Source organism: Varroa jacobsoni, unplaced genomic scaffold, assembly GCF_002532875.2.
Source record: "Varroa jacobsoni isolate VJ856 unplaced genomic scaffold, vjacob_1.0 scaffold_698, whole genome shotgun sequence".
Classification (NCBI taxonomy): Eukaryota; Metazoa; Arthropoda; class Arachnida; order Mesostigmata; family Varroidae; genus Varroa; species Varroa jacobsoni.
Genome location: NW_019213600.1, coordinates 253,903 through 271,983, shown reverse-complemented (window position 1 = coordinate 271,983; position 18,081 = coordinate 253,903). Strand labels below are relative to the sequence as shown.

The following is an 18,081-nucleotide window of genomic DNA, read 5'->3' as shown; positions in this document are numbered from 1 at the left end:
ATATATCTGAGCCGCACTGTAAGCGACAATGTTTTTTGCAATGTATATCTCCATAATGCTATAGTAAACGAACATGGGTGTGGGACAAGACATGATACAGATCTATTATAGCAATGTTTATAGCATAATGCTTAATGACGCTATATGCACAAATTACTCAGAATAAAACTTTACAAGAAAAATTAACCATTTCAAGCGCGCTGCGAGGCACTCTAGAGTAAACGCATACGTCGTTTTCAGTCATACATAAAAATACAACGTCTAGCGACGAGTTAGCGCAAGACACAACAAATTTTACTTTTTTAATTATAAGACAGACACTGATTTGTAATAAATATATTGAATTTCTATTGAAATTAACGGGTGCACATAATATTAGGATCTACACTATGGAATGTACTTTATCTGTAGTCATTACTTTTTGTTCCGAGGGGTAGTTGCCATGGAATATAGTAACAACAGAGCTGTACCTATCGTGAACATTATATCTTGATGAGTATGCGGCGCCTGTACTACCGCAGTTATACACCGTGAGGCACGAAGTAGAATTTCCGTTTCTGCATGAAGCATAGTACAGAATACTTCTTTACGGAAAGAAACCGCATTACTACAGAACACATGTAATCTACGGCCGGCAAAATCAAGCTTTATGGTTGATATATTCCAGAGTACATAGCCTTAAGAACAGCTGTGGGTGCGTCCTTTTACCAGCTGAGTAGCAGCTAGGAGAAAATGAATCCCTTCTGCGAATTTGCCTTTTTAAAGCGACAACTTACGCCTAATCCACCGATCAGTCCCGGTAAATGAGGCACATTGCTCAAGTGATCCGAGAAGCGCGCGGGGTGGCTGCTCCACTGAAGGCTTTTACCCCAGCAACTTACCATTGACTCAAGCGCGCACCCAGACCAGAGAATGGCAGGGTCTTACCATTCCATCAAACAGTTTCCAATTTCACAAAATAGAAGAAAGGCACAGAAAACCACCCAAACCCACAACGAGCAATATTTCACATGTTTTGTCACAACATCTTCAGCCACACTGTCACACGAAGACACCACCTGAAACATTTTCAACTGACAAAATCACCTCATAGCAAACGCTTTAGAGGTAAAATCTGATCGCGATTTTCAATTTCGTGAAAATACCAAACACGCTCATGTGTATTGTGATCTCTGCTGGGTATTTACGGTCACGAGAGGGCGTTGAACAGTCGTGAGCGGGAAAAAATTTGAATCGGCTAATGGCGCCAAATAGCGACGTTATTAAATCTACAACGAGCACCGTACACCGTACACCAATCAGGATCTGTTTCGCTGCTTCGATGAATTTGCCTCGCTGAATCTTGGTTATAGATATCATTGCAGAACTGCCGGCTAAGGACCCAATAAACGCTACATAAAATTTTTCTTAGTACAACTATGAGTAAGTAGCTGAGTAATAATATAATAGGTACTGAAAGAGTCACCGCTAGAGGCTCGCGAGAAACAGGCTTCCTGAAACAGAGAAAGCTGTTCGCTACCTCTTAGTAAATTTACATTTTCCGAAATGTATAATAGTGGCCTTTCAAAATTAACAAGAAGACATTAGACAAATGTCACGAATAAGAACACTGGACTTATAACTCTTTTTTAACGCCTTATTATCCTTTAAAACTTGCAACTATAGCTTAATGTAACTAAATAAAAATATTTTTTAATATTTACAAGTTTAGCTACCATTTTTGTTTCGTTATCGCCTGCTATTTTCGTTATCATCTAGTCACAGGCTATTCCTGATACGTCGCTAACTCCTCGAAGCATTATTTATCAGCTGCATTTACAGCAAAGTTAATTGCTTTACAATTGCTCTGCATTATGTGTTTCGAATCTTACGTGTATGAAAAACACTGATGGATATTGCAAAAACAAAGAATGTTTGCTTTAGTCTCCGCTTTCAATAAAGGACGTTTTTTTCTATCGCATTATGTAGGCAAACCACAGATTACACTATCTCCACAATATACAGCTATGTTATATAGTTGATCGCTCCCGCAACAGCACAGTGTGGACACGCATTCAAAAAATACACTGTGATAGTATTTTATAATGAACCTTAATTAACGTACACTTGGCTTTATCTTGTATCCTGTATCGAACACAGCGGTGCTCACATCTGACGGGAGCTAGCAATATACAGTACTATGTCACCTCCAAAAAAATGAACGTCATACGACTTATTCGGGACATTTACTTCATTATAAAAATTTAATTTCCTATGCAAGATGCCACTTTCACTATTTAAATCTCCTTTTTTTCATTGTTTTTTTGGCAAAACCGTTTTCTACTGGTAATATCCACTGTCTTAACAAATAGACTTCCAAGCTGCTTTCATAGCAATTGCTATCAACAGTCGTACTATCGAGAAAAACACTATATTTCACCCCGCCACTCACTACTAAACGAATCAGCCGTATTATTGATGTGTACTATTGCGGTGGTTTTTTAATAAAAGCCGAGTATTTTATTGAGCTTTATTCTTATATTTGTTCTTTCCGAAGATTATTGAGTAATCCCGATCAAGACAATATCTATCTATTTGTGTATGCAGTTCCCCTGTGATAATGGTGCTGCGCGTTCATCTAGTTCAGTATTCTTTTTTATTCATTTATTTATTTCCAAGTTGTGGGCATCTGCGTTTCAGTTAAAATCAGTATTATTTGAAAAAAAAAGATTAAACAGTATGAGGCGCAAAAAAGGAGAAAATATCTAAAAACGAAGCAAATCATTATCACTTGCTTTTTTGTGTACTCTATCACTGTGTCATCATTTTTATTTTGTAAATATGGCCACGAATAAGCATCACATTTCAAATACCATATAATTCAAAGACTAACCAGATTGCATTGAGCAATTTGTTCTACGAAAAAAATATCTGCTGCGTTCAAAGAGCCCATTGGGCACACTTGGTATGGCTTTACAGATCACAGGTCGATTTTCTCTTTCCATATAATCTTAGAAATCTTCTACGTTCGATTCAAAATATCGTAAGGATATACCACGCTTCGTTTATTATTGGTTATTTAAAATACCCGCGCATGGGCTTGGGGCACATCTGTGGTACGGCCGTGAGACGTTTTTGGAACTTTGAGCTGGTATCAAATGGCCGCCATATTGGAGGTTGTTCGCCTAATCAGTCTAAAACTTTGTATTGTTCACAAGCAGGCTTGCAGCGAGCTCCTAAGCGAGCAAGCAAGCAAGCGTGTTTGTGAGGTGCGTGTCGTGGTGGCCGCGAGTAGTGCGTCACTTCTAGTGGCCGTGTTGAATCAGAAGATTATTATCATCGTGTGAAAAGTTCGTTCTCTTCATCGCAAGGAAAATAACTGCTTCGCGAATAGGCGTGGCCCTTGTGGCCGTTGCTTCGTCAATCTTGTATTGTTCACTATCGAATATTAATAATACGTTGCCTGCAACAATTGGCGTAGATTTACGATTGCTTGGCCATTACCTATGTTAGCCCCCTCTTACCCGATTTGGCCTATACCACTTACGCAAAGATATACGTAGACAGACACAGACGCACTCACACATACACACATGCACACATACACAGATACAGACACAAGGACTTCGCCGAAATCAGCAAGACAGCAGTGAAACTAAATAAACGTAATTAACTCTGATACTGAATTTTGGATATGAGACGAAGTGAAACAGTATACCGCTGTATGTAGTTTCGACTAGCGTATGCCGAACAGGAGGAAAACTTGGTCTTCCATCTGAATTAAACGTGGCTTTCTGTTTAACAGAACCTCGTTGCAACAACCGAGTACTACTGCATCGTTCATAGCTGAGGAAGATCGGGAGTTTTGAGGTACGCCGTTTGTGTGTGAGTGTGTATGTATGAGGTACACGTTTTTTGTTGTTATAACACCGTTGGTGTATAAGTGTGTATGGGAGGTTGAATATTAGTGAATAGTGAGCAGTTAGGAATCGGCACTTTGTAAGAAACGAGTGGACGGCGACATAAAACAAAATGGAAGACTCCGTGAATGACTACGCGTCGTCTCTGCATGACCTCACAACGAACTCGAAGCCACTCATCACAATGTTAACGATGTTAGCCGATGATAATCGGCAATACGCTGAAAGCATCGTCGCCGTCATCGAAGACTACCTTAAACGGGTGAGTGGAGCCTGCTTGTTATTGTTATTGTTACACCACTGAGAAGCCCATTAGCAAGTTAGACCAGGTCATTGGCCGAAAGTGAAGGACAAAGAGACGGAACGTCTCCTTCATGCCAATCATGATCGATGGATAGAGATAGAATGAACTGAGTACAACCTACTACATGTAACATTAAGCCCGCACATGTTCTGAAACCACTATGGGCGATAAGATTGTCCGCATTTTTAGGTTAAACCTCGTTTTGTCGTATAAAACGACATTGCAGGTTTTACTCCATTGTGACCAATTTATTTGATGATTAAATATATATTCGGTCAAGCTGCGTATTTTCTATCCGATTTCTATCTATTTTCTCCGACGAAGTCTGTTAGGTTTCGTCATTTTGGTCCAAGTGCATTTCGTGACTCGTATGTAGAGTTTGTTGCATCTTATCGCTTGGCTTGTCTGGACAGTGACTTGTCTCATGCGATCTCTGCCGTGCTTTAGGGATTGCAATATAAAGCACCGAATATTTGCACCGAAGCAGCATTTATACTTGTTATACGTAGTATTAAAGTAACTCTAGCATTAGGTATAGTTTTAATACTTTGTTACGAAAGTACTGGCAGTGTTGAAATCTGCTGTACGCAGCACATGGTTATGAACCACTGCAATTACCTTTGCATAACATGATGAAAGCTCTCATCGGGATCATCTCAAGAGGGTCGCTCTCACTTTTATATCCAATACCTATTTGACCACACGCTTGTAAAGCCGAGTACTTTCGACTTTCAATAGTCAGTCCTCGTTGACACGTAGATGCTGCTGTTGCCCTGCCTGTAATGCTCTTCTCTTTTAACAATTCTCTTATTGATCAATAGTAAAGCATTGCATACGTGCACTTGTGACCGGATATTTCACGGCGATGTATTGATCTCTGCGCATATATATTCTTTTGGCCTGAACTAGGGGACTCGGTATCATGGGTTCCTATGGGTTCTGATGGACTTCTGTTGGCACCTTTTTGTTCACTGCGATTTTCATCTGTATAGGTATTTCTGATTTATAAATAATGTAATACATAATTAAGAACGAGTATTCTGGTGGGAACTGGTGTCAAACTATATGTTGCAGTATTAAGCATATACGTAGTCCTATTGAAAATCTTAACACGTGTTGCTCCTTAACGTGCTTATTTAGTTGACGTGCGCGTGTGATCTAGGCAAGAAAATGCAGAAGATCGGTAAAAATATCATTATTAAACTTAGGTCTGGTGTAAACGTAATCATTGTATTATATAGCACAAATGATTTTTTTTCCATTGACCGGAGTTTGGGCTACTGCTGTTAAAGGATAAAAACGCATGCACGATTTAATTGAGTGTTCCATATTAGGGCATACATAATAAAATTAATCTACACTACATAATACAATACTAATAAGCAAATATTAAAAGTGAAAAGAACAGCTTCTGCATCAAGGTTAGTGAATTTTAGACAAAATAATGCTTATAACAGTAAATATAGTTTTAGAATAATAACGTCTCTTGCATTCTCTCTATTTTACAGAGTTGTGCCAAAATCAAGCTTCCGACGTTGTACTTAATAGATTCTATCATCAAAAATGTTGGAGAACCGTACAAAAAGCTGTTCATAGAAAATATCATCAAAATTTTTCTAGACGTATTTCAAGAGGTGAGTCTCATTTTTATTATGCTGTTAGGTTATGTACGCTTTATAATTACTATAAATCAATTCATGATTTTACGAATTTGTCAAATCTTAAGTATATATTTTTAGCCAACGAGTATAAATCTAAATTAGGGGAGCTATTGCAACTAACATGCTTTTAAGTATTTCGTTTTCCGTCTCCTCCGTGTATTTTTGTGTCTCGTGTTGTCTGATCATGATTATACACAGGGTGACGAGAAAACTCGCTCTGCATTGTACAAGCTCCGGCAAACGTGGAAAGGGCTGCTTCCAGACGGCAAGCTTTATATGATTGATGCTCTTACAAAGGGGATCGACCCCAATTGGCCAATTTGTCCTACATTGGAGCATTTGGCTAACAATATTCACCTAAACCCGAAATTCTTCGGAAGGCAGCCGCCTATTATTGAGGTAAAAATAAGCCAAGTGTTCATATCTTTATTTTAGATACGCAGTCTTAAACCAGCCAAGTTAAACTAGAGGTTTCTTTTTGGCGGTAGAGGTTTTGAGAATAAAATATTATATTCTTTAACGGAAAAGCTATCTTTTAACTCTGTTAGGAGTTACGAGATAGTTTTTCCGAAGGACTAAATGACTAATATCCGTTTCCGTGTATATGTGCCTTCTTGATCATTGTTATTTAGATACATGAAACTGAAACGAGTCACAAAGACAAGGTTACCACCGTCAAGGAGGCTGTCGCGTCAGCAGAGCAGAAGATGGTTGACGTGAGTAAACAACGACATCCTCGAGCAGCACCTGACGGTCAAACTATTTCTTTAGATCGCGAATCCGGTGAAAACCTTCGCATAACTGAGCTCTCGGCCAATCGATCGGATCAACGCAGGACCGACCCTCGGCTCAAACGAAGACAACAGCAACCGATGCAGCTGTTCGAGCAACAGTTATTACAACCCGACGTTGTAATGGCAGAGAAGGCTAAAAACTCAGATCTGTTTAGTGGCAAGGAAAGTTTAAGTGGTACTGCAAGTAGTAGCGGAAAAGGAAGTGACAAGAAGTCGTCGATAAAGCGAACCCGTAGTAGTGAAAAAGAACAGCAAAGGGTTAATGGCAAACGGCAGACGAGCGATAGTCATAGTGGCAGTAGTAAAGAGCGGACTACGTCATCGAAGTCCAACAAAGATAAAACAAGTTCTTTTTCACCAGAAGACAGAAAATCGTCACGGAGCGCTGCGGGTGGAGGAAATTGTAAAAAGTCTTCAAAATCATCTTCCTCCTCATCAACGTCATCTTCCTCTTCATCACGTGTTGCCACAAAGACTGTCGCAAGTCAGTTGCAAGCCCCAAGCAATAAATCGCCAACTAAGTCTGCCGGAGAGACCCCTACCGGTCTCCGTGGAGGACCATCACTCGCCGACAAAGAAGCAGCTGCTATTCTAACTGGAGATGTCGATCTTAGGTAAGTGCAATTTAAACTATGGCTGTTCTCATATAAGACAAAAATATCTAAGATTGTTTTCTTACCTTTTGATTATGGTGAGGTTGGACCAATGATTTCTACTAGTATAGTTTAATTCTGATGAAAGATGCATTTGAATTTTGAACCATTACGCTCTCACGCTTTCACGTTTCAGAATATTGGAGCCTCATGCTAAGAAGCCGAAAACGGAAACTACTGTAGTACCCGAGCCTGTCGCTCCCTTAGAATTATTCCCCAAAGGAGACATTGATCTGCGGATCCGACCCACAGGAGGTGTAAGCGATCCTGGACAACCCCTAGTTTCATCATCGACAGCCACCGACCGAAATGTCGGTGAGCAACAGGGCTCAACTCATCAAGGCATTATCAAAAACAATGTTGACGAAGACGAAGAAGAAGAGTTTGATAAAGAAGCGCAGTGGGCCAAACTAAAGGGACGACCTGTTAGAAATCCCACAATGGCCACAATCCAAGAGCGTGGTACAAGGAAGGATACCACTAGCGAAGATAGGGGGAACGTTGCCACTTCTTCTACAAACTCTCATGCAACTGGTAAGTTAAAGAATTAGCTCGATTAGCGAAATATCTAGGAAATAGCCAAATTTTTTATGCGTACGTATTAATGGCTGGATAACACGGTCGACACTGTTTGTTACATACGCATCAGGACATGTACAATTGATATACACTCAGTGTAATTCATGTGTAAATTTTACAGTTCCAGCTGTTAGTGAGCTTGTTCGGGCAGGAGCAACTGAGTCAGGGGTGGCAGCCTCAGGTTTACGACCTCCAGCCCATATGCCTGGCTCGCAAGGAGCTCGTATACCGATGACTGTACTACCCATCGTGGACGTCACCCCAAAACAGAACGCTATTCCAGACCTCTTCCCACCTGGACGCAGTCGAGCTCACATAAAGAGTAGGTTTGAGTTTACCGCGATCATTTATAATGTAATGGAATTTCATGAATAATGGACCAGGTTCTGTAGTTTGTCACTCCTCGTTAATTGAGCTTGACTCTATTTTATAATATTATAGTGAATTTAATCATTGCGCCCGAAACTACGGCTCAAAGGACATCAAAAAGAATTCCGAATGAAATTAAAGAGTAACTCACCGCGTTTTATTTACAGTTTCTGACCCAGCTCCGGACAGTGGACAGATTCGTTTGGACGGTCGTATGCGGGAGGTCCGCTTTGTTGACGGAGTAGCCATAGCTGTTATGGACGAAGCTCCACCTAATTTCGTTCGCGCTCGTCAGATTATGTTTAAGGGCGGCAGTAGTAAAAAGATCCTCATCAATGAACATGTATGTATAGTGCCATGTAGAGTACGGATTTTTCAAAAATATTCAATTCAATGCAATATAGTGTGCTTGTTGCTTATATTCATTATTATATATATTCACATTGTCTATTCCAGCATCAAATAATGGCTGCCTTTGATGGTAGAGAACATGAGTTTACCTTGAATAATAATCGCCACAGGATTCGTTTTGGTGCACCACTTCGCGAACTCTATGTTGGTAAGTAATCATCGATTTTGTATACCTTACTGGTAATGATTTAGGTACTGTTGTTCTGCTTTTTTCATGAATAATTCCGTGTGACATGAAAGATTAATCACGAATTGGCAAGGCGAAATTCGTTTGCCTCCCTACAGTTAATCGTTATTCCAAAGAGAGAATATTTAATAAAACGAAGAAGATTCTAAAGAAAACAATAGCAAAAGATACTTTTTGTTGTACTTTTGTGAATAAATAAGCTTCCACTAGGGTTGCTCTTAACCTGATTTTTCTAATTTTTTTATACCCACTTCCCAGACGGCATTCCGTATTCATGTCAGTTCAACGGAGTTCCGGTATACATTCGTAGCCGTGAAGATGTGTTTTCCGTGACGCTGCATCCACCATGTCCGAGTGTCAACGACAAGATGGAAGCCCCTAAGGAACTGCTTGCCAAACTTGGATTGTTGCCTATGCCTCCGGATAGTTTAACGTTAGGTCCGGGTGGGTGTGTCGTCGGCATGCTTCCTCCTGGTGGCCAAGTACCTATAGCGCCGATCGGTGCCCCCATGGGGAGTGCACCGGCCCATCTGATGGGAGGACCAAGCACTGGGGTAAGTTTAGCTGTAGGGAGGGGGATCAAATACAGGGTAGCACAGAACACAGAGACGCAACAGGCAAAATATCTTAGTAAACCACGGAAGTCCATTAAAACCAGTATATGTTTTGTAACAAAAACAACTCAGCCAAACGAATACAAGCCTTTGACATTTTGCCTTTTGTGTCACTAATAGTAAAACTATATGTATTTATATATGTATATATATTATTAATGATGCAAAAGGCAAAATGACTAAAGTCAAACGAAACGATATGTATATCGTTAATATAATATATATGTATATATATATACACATATGTATGTATGTATGTATGTGTATATATATATATTATTCTGCCCTAGGACTGGCTGCGCAGTAGTCTCACTTGAACGAAACGGTTAAATAGGCAGTATGTTTTTTGTCCCACATGTGTGTTGTCTTTGTAGTACAATTTGACTATTGCCGATCCGTGTGTGTTGTTAAGACCGAATTTCGCTACTTGGAAGTTATCAGGCTATTGAACGATATTGGCTCGGTTGTACTGTGGCATACCCTGTTCCCCCACTTCGCAGATATTGCCGATTTCTAACGTTCCATGACGATTATGGACAGAATTTTTTTTCAGCTAGGTAGTAAGAAAGTACGATATCAATTTTACGTATTTCTACCTTGCATGAATATGTATGGCAACAACAACAACAACAACAACAAGAAACGTATCGAGAAGCACTGCTTCGACGCCACTTGGTTCTGCGACCGAGTGACTATTATACGGTCCGCTGTAGTATGATGGGCAGCGATCATTAGTTGAATGCCAGTGTTCAGTGAGTTCTACACATCTGTCGACGACATCTGTGTGATTATTGAAATTACAAGGCTTAGGGAAGCTAAAAGAAATCAACCAAAGGAATGGTGGAGGCTCTATACAAAATACGTTTAGTCAAAAGAAACAGCTCACATAGTGAAAATGGTAAATGCCGTATTTCCTACTGGATGCCGCATTTATTCTCCATAACCATGATGAGCGTTGTGGAATATCTCCAAAGTGAAATGCAGCACAAGTGCAGTGCCTTTGGTGAATAAAACAAAATAAAGCCTCGTAATCGGTGCGAGATTGGCAGAGTTTTTATTTAGGCAGGTATTCAGGCAGACGTTCAGTGTAGGTAACAATAGAACCCAGTAGTTTGTAGCATGTACCTAACTGTTACTTTTAGATTTCATATACTACTTAATTGTGTAATAGGTAGTGCGCCAGAAAAAAAACCTTGAGATGCTCGCTTTATTGGTTTCGTATTTATCTCAGAGCTAGAAAAATTGAACGTAGACAGATGTAGGGCAGAAATACTGCTTTGTTTGATTTTAGAAAGGTCTGTTGAACAGCCAATTACTATCACTTAATTTACTCACCTCTGATGGTAGATGTTAATCTATTGTCGTTGGACATAAGCAGAAATATATAACGCATGGCGGGGTACGATGTCAAATAGGAAGTATTCTGAAAAGCATTCAATACTACCTCACCTTGACTCTAAAATGCTTTTTGTGTGTATGTGTGTGCGGGAATCTTCCTTCTGTACAATGATCACCATTCATTAACTAAGTGATTTCGGGATATTATTGAAAGCCTGCTGTAGCCAGAAGTGACTCTCCGTGTTCCGGTCTCAGCGATCGTCATAGTTATACACCGTAATAAACAGAACGCTTATGATAGCAGTCTATGACTTGGTGTTTTTGATTCATTGGATTTATTCTTACGTAACCCATTATTCACGTAGTGTTTTTTTTTTTTTTTATAGGGAGATACCTCCAATAGAATTTCTTATAAACTGTGTGCCAAGTAGTGTTTACTAACACTCACGCACATCCACATGCGAGCCACGCATTAGAAACAGGTACAAAGCCAAATAGTAATTATAACGCCATTATTTCTAGGAGTATACTTTGGCAAACTTTTAAACCAGGAAATGTTTTCATGCGGTTACATGATATTGATGCCACTTAACCGAACATAGCGAGTTGCAGGGCGAGTGGAACTCGAGTTTATCGTGGCCTTTTACAGAGGCTCGGACGATTGTGAAGGTGGAGTAAACGGAAAAGAGCCAATAGTTGCGCCAGAGTTGGCTCGGAAGACCGGTAGAGTGGAAATCACGGTGAAGCAAAGTGAAGCCGAAAAACATCGAAGCCAGCAGTGAAGAAAACGATAAACATAATTTTACACAATGACAGACATTTTAATACGATCCTCTTTACCTAGATAGAAATAGGCATGGCTGAGCCAGTTTTTTTGTCGGATAATTTCTCTTAGATACGCTTTGTAAATTTGAAGAATAGCCTTAACAAAACAGATTTTTACTGAACTAAATTAGAACTTAAGATGTTAATGCAAACCAATGAATACAAACAGCCTCGGTCTTGACCACAAACCGCTTTATTCTAGATAACAAGAAAACACAGTACAAGTTCATAGTGTGTGTATTCACTGTAACGAATTTTATCCATTAACATTTGTCTTGTATTACATTACCTGGGCGGCATATTTATTGCCCATTATGTATTAACATAACACCAGTATCACTTAAAATCCAAACATAAACTCAAGGAACGGATATGGGACACTTAGTATTTCATCTGGTCGTAAAATAGCAAAAGCAGTATCCACATATTAGACAAGGGCAGTAGCATTATTTAGAAATAAGAAAACGTTTCCGTTCTCCAGTGAGGTCTTTCCAGTGTACCCGTTTCAATTGTATTGGACTATTACCAAGCCATTTGATTGTTCTTATTGAGCAAACGCCTGAAACGAACAACTTGTTGTTTTCGCTTACAGGGATGGGTTCGATACCAAGATGATCGCATGAGCCCCGCACCTCATTTAGGACCTCCCGGACCGCCAGGCCCTCATCCACCGCCTGGAATGTATCCACCTCCCGGAATGCCCCATGGAATGGGGTACGTATATGCACGCTGAAAATATAAACGCGTTTTTATGCCAATGTTTATATTTTTAGTAGGTCTACGACTCATCATAGTCTCTAAAGTCCTTGTCATTTTAATGACTTGTGCAATTCCTCTTCATAATCACATTGGTAATAGAGGTGATTGAGTCTGTGATTTGTCTAACACTATAGCTAGAAATAATGTGGCATATTATTCTGAAGGTGTAGATATCTGAGCTAACGTTATGGTTTGACTTCTTTTAGGCCACTACCTCCTCCTGGGAGTTTCGGACCGGGTCATCCCGGCCCTCCGGGAATGTTCGGTCCCCCGCCTCCATCGGCTATGGGTGGTCCAATGCCTGGACCACCAATGGGTCCGGGACCATACGGACCTATGGGCCCCCCAGGAATGATGCCCTACGGACAACAACCGCATCCGGGTATGCATGGCCATCCCCATATGATTGGGCCTGCTGGAGGAATACTCCGTCCTCCAATAGGCCCTCCCATGGGACCCCCTCGGCCGCAGGAACGCCGAATGCCAGCACCACCAAGTGTAGTGGCTCCAGTAACTGCCCCTGTCAGCCTAACTCCTGTTGCATCCGTTACTCCTGCTGTGCAACCGGTGAATGTGTCAGATCTGCTTAGCCAGTTGGTTAATTACGGTATTATTGGTGGTTCTTCAACAACATCAACTACTGAAAGCGTTCAAGGTTCAACAGATTCTTCAGAGAAAAAGCCCACTGGCAGCATTCTTAACCCTACAATCATAAAGGAAGAGATCCCCAAACTTAGCTTTAAACAAACTGACCAACTCAAGCAGTAAGTATATGCCTATTCACCACAAGTGTCATAAGAGGCATAACTGCAATAGGAAATAATGATATTAAATATGCATCTTTGCGTGTAATAGTTTAGCTGAGTTTGAAGTTTCCCTTGAAATGACATAGCAAGCTGTGCGGAAACCCGCACAATTAGAATTCCCTTAGTTGCCAAGTTAATGGCTTAAATCATTTCCAGGTATGGTTGTTGTAAGGTTGTGTACCCATTATGCTTCACAATAGTTGGTTTCGAAAGCTGATGTTTTAATTTCAATTTGCAGACGCTATGGAGGCGTGATTTCAGCTCTACATGATGGCCTTCAGTGTGCTACATGCGGGCAGCGCTTTAAGCAGGTTGACAAGAACTCTGATAAATATGCTCAACATCTTGACTGGCACTTTAGGTGAGTGAAACCAATGTGGTCGAATGAACTTTATTGATGCGCTGTAAGAAATCTATGTGTTTAGAGGAATTGCGAATTCAATGAGGGGAGCGCCTTCTAGATTATCCAATCCTGTATTTTCTTACTCTTATAAAGCTTTACTTTGTATGTAAAATACCTATTAACAGTTATTGCAATAGGAAAAAAGATGCAAATACAAGCGGTTCTATTACATATGTAAAACAAGTGTTTGCGATTTTGTAGAATATTATAGCATATTGTTTCCGGTGACCTTTAGAATGTTTTTTTTTCTATTAGGATGGCTCGAAAGGAGCGAGAAGGATTGAAGAAGGCCTCATCAAGAAAGTGGTTCTACGATATTACGGACTGGGTTCAATTTGAGGAGGTTGAAGATATAGAAGATCGCGCGAGAAGCTACTTTGAACTACAGGTTTGTGTTATTACCACGTCTTAATTATGTTACGTTTATATTAGGATAGAATTACGTGTGTATCATCTACTAATGTCAAAAGGAATGTGCGATAGTTATAGGAATTAGCATGTACTTCACAATATCTATGTAATAGGAAAACTGTATGCAGTCTATGGCAGTAGACAGGAGACAGGCAAAAAATGATCTACCAGTTTTTTGATCAAAAAAAGTTCTTATAGGCTAGCTCGAATTTAGTTTTGCCCTTAGGAGGTGTAGGGATATGCTTTTATTATGCAAAAATTTCTTTCTTAAATGGTTCCCTAGGAAGCACAACATGATGCAACGAGCCAGGACAGCCAGGCACCTGTCGTACAAGAAGTTCCGTCAGTTCCAGCTAAAGTTATCGATCATGGTGACAATACGTGTGTGCTATGTCGGGAACCCTTCGCAAATTTCTTCTGTGAAGAAAACGAAGAATGGCGTTTGAAGAACGCAATTCTCTACGAGGGTCAGCTCTTCCATCCAGGATGCCACGAAGACTATTTAAAGGTGTGTGTGAATCTCTTCAGATACATTGTATAGTTTGAAACGCATGCTTTCTATTATCCTATGCTGCTTACTTTAGTATTTTATAGACCGCGTTTTTTAAAAGCAATTAATGTGATTATTCATTAAACATTCTAATAAAGAAAGAGCTTAAAGGAATGCGTAGAGCTTATTAAATAAAGAATATGAATATTCGAAGTTTATTTGCTGATATTTATCCGTATATTTTCACAGCCTGCACGAAAACCTAGTCCGGAGGTCAAAGAAGAGCCGGAGGATGACCAAAGCGAAGTGAACAAGGACGTCATCAGTGAAAGCGAGAAAAAAATGGACATTGAGGAGCAACGGCTAGAAGGAATTGACGACGGAAGTCAACCTTTGCCAGGACTCGACTTTGCGCCAACATCGGAAGAATTGCCTTCAAATAAAGTCAAAACAGATACGGCTGAGCAGACTGTAAGTGAGGAAGCGGTAAAATCTGAACCCAAAGGTGAAACAGAAAAATCTACAGAGAATGAGGAGCCCATGGAAGAGGATTTGAATGATACAGTACGGGCAGCCGAGCAGTCCGTAGTAGTTGAGGAGCTAGGGGAGTTTGGCGTAGAGAACCTTCCTCCATCCGTTGAACATGGCTATGACCTCAAGGACGAAGAAAAGAGTCAGGATTCCTCTGTTGGTGTTGAAGGCCTTTCTGAGGAGGCAAAAAAACAGCAACATGAGTCGTGTGAGCATCAGGAACAGGCAGACACTATTGCGAAACAGGACAGCCCTCAAAATCAGTTTGATGAGTCAGCAGATCATTCTACAACTAGTAAGCTGAAGGTGTTCAAAGGTTCCGGAGGGTTTATCCTCAAGGTCAAACAGGAGACAATGACAAATGGTGGTGACGCAAGGGGTGGGGTTTCGCAGGAGAAGAGCTCACAAGACAGTGGCGTTGGTCTTGAAGAACATGAAGACTACGGACAGAACGACGATGATGAGGAATGGGTCCCACCTCAACCTGACCCAGCTTTCAAGAATTTGCCAATGGTTAAGCGTGGGGCCGAGGAGAGTGGCCTGTGTAGTATAATGTAAACATTACAAAGACGTTGTTAGATAAACTAACATATATATGTATAGAAGTCTATGTGATAGCTATGAGACTATAAGGAAAAGAAAGGGCAGCAATGGGGCGTACAATCATAGGTCGACATTTTTTCAATCCAAGGAGAGTCCTATTAGAACTTAAATTGACCACCATAATTTCAGTCTATCTGCCAGCAATCAGAATATAGCATAGACTCTTCCACACTAAATTAGAGCGAGTAATTGCTAATTGTAGTTTTCTGATTGTTTGGTTTTACGTTGTTATACTGTACTAGACGACGTGAACGCCATTGAAAGCGTTTGTTTGCCTCGCGAATTCTTAGCGGCAAAAAAATTTTTGAACACTTCTCTGCCTACGAGTTAAATGCGTCATATAAGTGTGACGACACCATATTGTTTGGTGCAATTTGTGATTAGAAACAGCAGCGAGAGGTTTAGCTTGTTTATTTGATATTAAGACCGCAAGAGGCATGACGATGTTGCCAAACCTTACTGCCCATGTTTGTATGTGCGTGTGTAAATATAACAACAATGTATCGGCATGATGAATTGCTTGGGTCGCTGTTGAGAGAGATACTGAACGACACTTGTGACGTTTCTAAGTGATTGCGGGTAGTAGCTGTAAAAGTGAAAAGGAACATTGTCACAAAGTACAGTTAGGTTCGTCCCTCGCTTTAACGATTGTATATAACGTATGAGAAGAGAATGACGAATATTTTGAGTATTTATATTTCTTGCTATGTTGTAGCAGGCAAAAGCTGTATGTAAAATGAAGTGAGACAAGGAAGCAGCAGAGAGCTACCATAGACATACGCGCGTAAAGTGAATCAATCAATCAATTTCTTGCGACTTGCATGTAGTGCATAGTCGGTATTTTCGTACTGCTCTGATGATATCCGATTCACATAAGTTCACAAATTCAATTACCTTGCTGACGTTTTCACATGTAGGCATCGGGTTTTGTATGTATACAATAAGAAAGAGAAACATGAACAGGAATAGACATAAGGATTACTACTACAGAAAAAGTGGAAACACTCGGATAAAGCTTAGAGAAGTTTTTCATTAAGCCAAACATAAACATCTACTGGGTATGTTTCCACAGTTTCTAGTGATCTAGATATTCAACGATCTCATGCCGAACTTCGTGTTCGAGCAAAGTGACGGGCAAATTGGAATTGTTTGATCAGGTAACCTCAGGTGACAAATGTTCCAATTCTAATTCGGTGATTTAATGTTGTTGCGTTGTTGAAATGCCAAGATGACATGACAGGATTAAGTTGTTATGAATAGAAGTAACTGAAAAAAATAAAAAAAATACCAAAAAAAAACGTTTAAGAAACGAACTTAGCTCTAAAGGCTAAATACGCCAGTGTATACTTTTGATATTAAGGATTACATAGGTATGACTAAAGGAATGCTGAACCATTTAGAATTATGCATTTATGAATATTCAATTATCCGATTATTGAAACTGAAAGCATGAAATTTGTCCATAAAAATACCAAAACTGGGTTAAAAAAATTAAAACAATACGGGCATTAATATCACACGCTTACATGAAACTTATCAACGTCTAACGCACTAGTTAGTAGCTATATGACAGGTACTACACGCGAATTCAAGGTAACGGATACAAAGGTTCAACGCGTTGTCCGAGATCGTAGGATGGCAAATTTGCTCAATTCAAAAGACGGAGTAGAGCAAGATAAAGGAGCATCTGCTGTACGAAGACATATTTAAGCAAATAAATCGATAAATTACATAAAATAATTGCGTCATCATTTTTTTACAGTTCTGGGATGAGAAATACTATATAATCTATGATATATGTGTATATATATACAATATTGATATATATATAATGGGAGATATTGGACTGTCCCAGAAGTTTATAGTAGATTTTGAATCGATTTACGCTTTGGCAGCACAGACAGCAGAGACAGAAAGGGAAAAAAGCAGTTTTTCGCTTTATCTGTAGAATTTCATTCCGGCCTTCTCTTGGCGTTGTGCTTTTAATTGCACCTTTCACTTAAATTCTACAATTCCACAGGTGTAAAAAAAATTATGGTCTGTTTTAAAGCTTTGTTTTTGGAATTGGTTGAGTGCGATTCAAAGTTGTGAAAGCATTTGTATACTCTACAGCCGACCGCACGGTGCGGGGGTGGTTCACTCGATTTCAGGACGGTGACTTCGGCATCTAAGCCAAGGCCTGTGCAGGTTGACGCTTTGACTATAAGTATGCTAAGATTTTCACCGTGTCCACGTGTGAATTTTCACTAAATTGTAGTAGACATAGGGACAACCAAAATGATCGTTTGAAGATATATAACAAATAACGGTTCCAGTCGGGAAAAAATCTGGGTTTCTCACGATTTGATCGATCACCAACTAACAAACCGTGTATATATTGCCAAACAGCTTCTAAAATTAAGCGAAGAGTTAGTAACTATAACATGTGTAGCCGACTTGAAATG

The 18,081-nt window shown here is 40.0% G+C and overlaps 1 protein-coding gene across 2 annotated transcripts; it reads left to right on the top strand.

Annotated features, from left to right (window-relative positions):
* Positions 1-3,159: 3,159 nt before the first annotated feature.
* LOC111262751 (uncharacterized) lies at positions 3,160-17,377 on the top strand. Of its 2 annotated transcripts, none has more exons than XM_022837243.2 (16): positions 3,160-3,329; positions 3,785-4,161; positions 5,712-5,837; positions 6,063-6,263; positions 6,497-7,272; positions 7,448-7,845; positions 8,012-8,212; positions 8,427-8,602; positions 8,716-8,818; positions 9,116-9,411; positions 12,227-12,348; positions 12,600-13,157; positions 13,438-13,560; positions 13,858-13,990; positions 14,297-14,521; positions 14,753-17,377. In XM_022837243.2, exons 2-16 carry the CDS (start codon positions 4,012-4,014, stop codon positions 15,590-15,592), a joined length of 4,428 nt encoding a protein of 1,475 aa, XP_022692978.1. In that variant the 5' UTR covers positions 3,160-3,329; positions 3,785-4,011; the 3' UTR covers positions 15,593-17,377. The 2 variants fall into 2 exon arrangements, with proteins under 2 accessions (XP_022692978.1, XP_022692979.1); XM_022837244.2 differs by having other exon boundaries at positions 3,160-3,407.
* Positions 17,378-18,081: the final 704 nt, after the last annotated feature.

What these genes read in the sequence shown, in the direction of transcription:
- LOC111262751 (XM_022837243.2), top strand. Translation starts at nt 4,012, where the DNA reads ATGGAAGACTCCGTGAATGACTACGCGTCGTCTCTGCATGACCTCACA. An exon ending in GGCAGCCGCCTATTATTGAG is followed by an intron (nt 6,264 to 6,496) that starts GTAAAAATAAGC and finishes ATTGTTATTTAG; the next exon opens with ATACATGAAACTGAAACGAG. An exon ending in TACAAACTCTCATGCAACTG is followed by an intron (nt 7,846 to 8,011) that starts GTAAGTTAAAGA and finishes TAAATTTTACAG; the next exon opens with TTCCAGCTGTTAGTGAGCTT.